This window comes from Thunnus maccoyii, chromosome 20, assembly GCF_910596095.1.
Source record: "Thunnus maccoyii chromosome 20, fThuMac1.1, whole genome shotgun sequence".
NCBI classification, from domain to species: Eukaryota; Metazoa; Chordata; class Actinopteri; order Scombriformes; family Scombridae; genus Thunnus; species Thunnus maccoyii.
The window spans coordinates 22,963,986-22,970,263 of record NC_056552.1 but is presented as its reverse complement, the minus strand read 5'-3'; the positions used below and the strand labels follow the sequence as shown (position 1 = coordinate 22,970,263).

Genomic DNA, 6,278 nt, shown 5'->3' with positions numbered 1-6,278 from the left:
GACACCCACACAATCGACTTTCATCAAAGCCTCTGCAACATGGGGCCATTTTTCGTCAAACCCTGGAAAACACACACCAACCAGGCTGCTATTTGAGAAAGTAAACAACAACAAAGCGAAAAGAACAGCCTCATTGTTCTTTCTTTCATTCTTTGTGAGACCCTTCCCGTAGCACAGGAGACCCCACCTCTGGTGTAGATGGAGGAGGAACTCGCAGGGAGAAAGTCATCCCGCGAAAGATCTGTCTCTCCATTCTTGAAAATGTCTCCTTTATCATTTCCCTTGTGTGTACATTGAGGAAACAAGAGTGAATCAGCAGCAAATACAGAGGTGCATACTGTGGAGAAATATGGGAGTCAGCTGGTGGGACACCAGATGGATGCACTCACACACACACACACCACCCCCTGCTCTTTTTAGAAGGAGCCTCGTCTCCACAGTGACTGAAGACAAAAAAAGAGGCCCTGGCACAGCTGGTCTCTTGCAACAGAGAGGGAGAAAAAAAATAGAGGATGAGTGCTCAGATGTACAGACAGGACAGAGGGTGAGGAGGAGTGAGAGACGAGCGTAAGCAGCAGTGAAAGAGTCAATTTGGGAAGTGGTGGAGGCGGCGGAGTAGGGTGGGGGAGCTGGAAGGAGAGAGAGGGAGGGTGAAAGAGGGGAGGAGGGAGGAGGCACATATACTCCCTGAGAACAGGAGTTAGTCAAAGTGGAGAAAGTGAACACACACCACAGGAGGAACAGTTGCAGTCACACAGAACCGGCCGTTAATCTGCCGAAAGAGTCGAGTTACCCTCAGACATTCAGTGCTGGTCTCAGTCTGAAGTGGAGCAGGCTAATTAGATGAGGAGCCTGAGACCAGCAGGCACCACAAACAAGAAAAACGAATGAGAGGAGTAAGGAGAGGGGGAGGGTGAAAACAAGAAGAGGGAGCAGAGGTCTGTGAAACATCGTGAGGACGTTTTTGTGTACAACAAAGTTTGGTTCCTCTCACACAGAGGAGTTTACAAGTGGAAACACTGACGCTTTCGTGGTGAAGTTGCACACATTCACTGGAGAGGTAAGAGCCTGTTTTTGCTTTTTACTTCCTTTTTTCGCAGATATATATATATATATGGCAACTTATGCCACCTTCATTGCATGATCAAGGGCTTTATTTATTTTTTACTTGTCAATATGCAGACGTTGAAGTACAGCAAGTAAAGAAAAACAGCAAACTTATTTACACTAACTCCAACAAGACGTCATTGTCTTTATTAAGATTTCAGTAGCCTTTTTTGGTGTCTTGTTGTGTTCTGTCACTGATGAAACATGATGTGGGGGAGCAGTGCACGGACAAAAGCAATAGGAGATGACAGTGTAGAGAGAGCCAGCAGCAGAGGTTAGACATTCTTTAGACAAACTCTGGCAGGTGGTTGAGACTGGAGATCAGCTGGAGGGTTGTTCAGGAAACCAAGAATGTGCAGCATGTAGCCACGGACAAATGTACATATACAGTAGGTGCATGCATATACAGCTGTGCAGCTTTGAGGAAATATTGGACAGTTATTAGTATATTCAATTTGGATTTTAAAAATGTATATCCAGTGGACCTGGTTCCGCACTACATGTGAGGACATTTGATTCCTCCTGTGAGAGCTGCAAACTTATGTTTCAGGTCTCAACCAAAATATTGCGACAGTCTGTCAACCACAAAAGAAAAAACAAACAAACTCATCAGTCAACTTATTTGTGTCACACACATGCTTCCTGAACTGATAGATAACATCGAACAGCTAAATTATGTTTTGCCTCACTTACAGTCTGCATGTACTGCCTGTATGCTAATATATGTGTTTACATTTATTCTGTACATCCATCTATTGATCTGTTAGTGTCCTCTGCACACACATTGAGAAAGGGAGGCTTTAGTACAGTATAAGTGTAGTAATCTATGGTTTAATGAACTGTCCTTGTAAAACTTAATCCGTCCTAAAAAAATATTCAAAAAAAGTTTTATCAAATGTTGCCTAGCAACACAAGCGGCAGGAATTCTGAGGTACAGTAACTGTATTCTGATATTTAGCTAAAAAAAAACGAGATTACTATTTAGTTAAGTAAGTGAACAGCTGGTATTTTTTAACACTCAGTTACATATTGCACTTTGTCGACAAGTGTCCGTGGTATAAGCGTGTAGAAGGCTATCCGTGTTGTGTCAGGTGAGTGAGAGAGCTAAAATATATAAAACGCTAGCTAAACCAGATTTAACGTTACTTATACGTTTTCCCTGAGCTGTTTACAATTAAAAAATGTCTATTTTGATGAGCCGACGTCTTGGTGATTTGGTTTGTTTGTTCCACATAACTAAACGATAACGTACAGTCGCTAAATAAAATCATGATGGAGCCCTTGAAAAACCCCTGAACTCCTGCTAAACCATTAGCGCTGCACAGTAGCAGTGCTGCCATCCCAGCCTTTGACTGTTAACTTACTTAGTAGAGTTCACATGACTTATGTTTATGCTACATGTAAATTCGTGTATTATCAGTGCTGGAAAGTAACTAAGTATATTTACTAAAGTACTGTACGTAAGTACAATTTTGAGGTAACTTACTCGTAGTTTACTTGAGTATTTTCATTTGATGCTACTTTGTGTTTCCACTCCACGACATTTCAGAGGGAAATATTCTAAACTTTCTACTCCACTGCCTTTATTTGACAGCTTTAGTTACTTTTCAGATGAAGATTTAACACAATGGATAATATAATAAGCTTTTAAAATACTTTTTGGATTTTGGATCTTACAAAAAGCAGTGTGTAGTCAGGGTCACATTTCACATGTCTATGAGTTGTTAACAGCTCCACCAAATAGTGATTTTTCCCTCTAAACTTCTCACATGGTTTCATTTCAATAAATGTTCAAATGATCCAATATTTCACAAAAAAATCAAAGATTAGAGAAAAAGTCCAAAAACTGAAAACAGATTAGTGTATCAGAACTTTGTTTTTTCTTCTTTCCTCTCCCATTAATCATCTCACGACCCCTCAGATTTATCTGGTGACCCTTTGGAGGGGCCCGACCCCTAGTTTGGGAACCACTTGAAGTAGCTAACTGTATTTAAAGTAGTTGAAATTAGCTCCATCTAACACTGATGCTTCAGTATTAATAATGTAATGATGTCATATACACTCACTGGTGACTTTATTAGTATCATGTAGGTTAAAACATGCTCTTAACCTACATCATACCAAAAAAATACCAGCATTGGTATGACATGTACTAAAGAACACCTTGTTCCATTTTGTTAATTAATAATTAAAAGGCAAGATCTTAAGAACATACACTTCTTTTGTTAGAGTGTATTTACAGTCACAATATATGAAACACTAGACTCATTAATCAGATCAGTTCCTAAGTTTATCATTAAGACGCACATCCATTCAGAGGTGATCTTTGATGACCGGCTGTCTTCAATGTCCTGTTCTGTCTCCATGTCACAGCACAAGGACACATCTAGTATCAAGCTGTGGAAGCTCACCCACACACAGCTGTGCCAGTGATGATGACAGGCCTCAGTCTTGAAATGCCAGGCCTTAAATAGTCTGCCTTGTTTATAATTAAACTGAACACTCAGGACGCGGCCTCCTGTGTGTGGATACAAATGTAACCATGGTAGAGCAAGGAACCACACACAATGTAGACACACGGTGCATCCAAACACACCTACACACAGGAAGACAATCAGCGGGCTAATTAGAAGTGCTGATATGTAATGAGTGAGTGCTTAAAAAGCTCAGAGTATTTAAGGATAAAGGGTATATATGCTCACCAGGCTTGGGGGGGTAATTGCAGGGTAGGAATATAAAATTGTACAGTAGATTCAGTAGTCAAGGGTGGAGCTGAAGATGAAAATAACTTTTTTTTTTTTTACATTCAGAGCATCTTTCCACGAGGCACTCTCACTCAATCTCTGTATCATCTTGCCTTTGTCTTTTTCAGGTGAAGCGCTTTCCCTTCCCGAAAAGAAAAACATATTTCTCCTTTGTGTGACCTGCGTCTGAGCGTCAGCATGGATATGAGAGAGGAGGTTCTGGATATTCTTGAGAAGGTGTGGATCAAACTTCAGGATCTCCCACAAGCCAGTCCACTGGAGCTGGGAGCCTTCTTTGTGCTCATCCTGTTTGTTGGTGAGTTTTTCTCTCTCAACTTTAAGACACACATGTATTCATTGATGCTTATAGGATATATAGACGGGAATCCTGAAAGTGAGCTGTAAACAGAAGCAGGGTTATTATAAATACTGAGGTGACAAGTCCCTCCACCACCCTCAGAAAAAAATGACCATATACCAAAAACAACATCTCAGATTAGAAGTATTCGGATATTATTTTCATATTTTATTTGTTCAGTTTTACTTCCTAAAAAATATTTCCCCATATGTAGTTTTACAAAGCCTTTATGTGTTTATTATTTTTGTTGGATTAAAAGTGGTCAAATTCAAACCTGCATTAGTTTATTTTTTGGCCACATGGGGGCAGCAGAACAAGCTTGTTCTGCATGACATCTTCTCACGTTACGGTGAACGTGTCGGCACACAGCTGCTTATTTACACACTCAGCAAACCCAATTCAACATTATCATTCATTTGGAGTTGTGTTTCTGCCCACAGGGTAAATGAAAGTCCAGCGTTCGCTCTCTATTGTGCTGTGGTTTAAAGCTCCACTAACTCCCGAGTGGAATATCTGGTTCTCTAGCAGCCAGATGTTCCTCTATATTCATCAGCTAGTTGCTAACTTTGTCTGCCTGCTGTTTGGTACTTGACATTGTGTCATTTGATACATTGCTAATATAAAAATACTGATGAATGCAGCTTTAAACATGATGAAGTCTAAACACTTACACCCCCACCCTATGTCTGCCCTCCCGTCTCCTTTCTCTCCTTCCAGCCACCTTTCTCTTCATGATCGCGCTGTCCTGCGTCCACTGCTGCTGCTGCGGGAAGCCGAAATACCAGGCCGCCAGAGTACAGCCTCTAGAGACCATGTTAGGTTGAGACAGAGACAAGATTCTACCAGTACGTAAATACAACCTCCTTCATCCTTCCTTCCATCCTTCCCATAAACACCCACGTGACGCAAAAAGGCCTGTAAATGGAAATGCTCCTTTTCAGAGTCATCGATTTTTTGGAGGCAATCATCAAATGAGATGCATAAAGGGAAGGATGGGGACACATTTCCATGACATTTCCAGCACCGGGATAAAGACTGAATCAACATCCAGAGAGCCACGTCACTGGAATCCATATGAGAGTGGCACGACTCATCAAGATTCAATACGGACCAGGACAATGAAAACACTGTGTGCTCTTTCCAAGAACAAAAAGCTTCATGCTTGCAGAGGAGCCATGGATGAAAAGATACAGTAAGAAAGCTAATTGAATGTTGCAGTGACTCCATTAATTACAAAAGTTAATGGTTTCATATCCTGCTGATATTCATCAGGAATGTGAAAAACAACACAGACATTCCCACTCATGTATGTATATACAGTGTACATCTTTTCAACTGAAACTAGCTGGTGTAAAAAGACAGAGCGCCCTCTGCTGGCCCACTGAGAATTGTTTTTTAAAAACTGTGCCAATGAAAAATATGAGATATTCTTATTATACTGTAATATAGTGTGTTTTATTGTTATTAATACTGTTCCTGTTCTTTTTATTACTGAAGCAATGCAGTGTTACATTTGTGGATGCGACTGAAGCTGTATGGTTGTACGTTTGGTTGTTCTTACTTGTGTAAAGGTAATAAATGTTGAATATATTTTAAAAAAAACAAACTGGCTTTTTCTTTTTATATGATCATCACTATATGTCGAGGTAATACATGTATTCCAATGATTCCAATGAATAAGATTTGATCTAGTAACACACTGCACTATTGTATGCACACTTTATTATCAGGTTTCTACTTTGCCTCCACAGGTCAATATTTTGAGTAAACATTAACCAGGAGCTGCTGCTGTTACTTTGCCGTGCCCACACAAAGCAAATTGCGGTCACCTGGAAAGTAGGATTGGAGCCACAGGAGTCTGGATTTACTCTGAGTGTCTCTTCCGCACATAAACTGATAGTAAACTGTAATGTTTGGGCTATTTTCAAATAGTTTCAGAGCTGCGAGTGGATGAAGCGGGTCAGCCATCTGTTCTCGCACACTATATTCACACTCTGTTGGAAGTCAGTGAGCCGTGAGGGGATCATTTAGCGGGACATGGCCATGGAGAGGTGAGTTTTTGAACAGGA

At 40.7% G+C, this 6,278-nt stretch overlaps 1 protein-coding gene across 1 annotated transcript; it reads left to right on the top strand.

Annotated features, from left to right (window-relative positions):
- The first annotated feature begins 2,044 nt into the window (after positions 1-2,044).
- smim5 (small integral membrane protein 5) lies at positions 2,045-5,805 on the top strand. Its single transcript, XM_042397581.1, has 3 exons — positions 2,045-2,198; positions 3,980-4,167; positions 4,927-5,805. The coding sequence occupies exons 2-3, from the start codon at positions 4,050-4,052 to the stop codon at positions 5,031-5,033; spliced, it is 225 nt and encodes a 74-aa protein (XP_042253515.1). The 5' UTR covers positions 2,045-2,198; positions 3,980-4,049; the 3' UTR covers positions 5,034-5,805.
- The last annotated feature ends 473 nt before the right edge of the window (positions 5,806-6,278 follow it).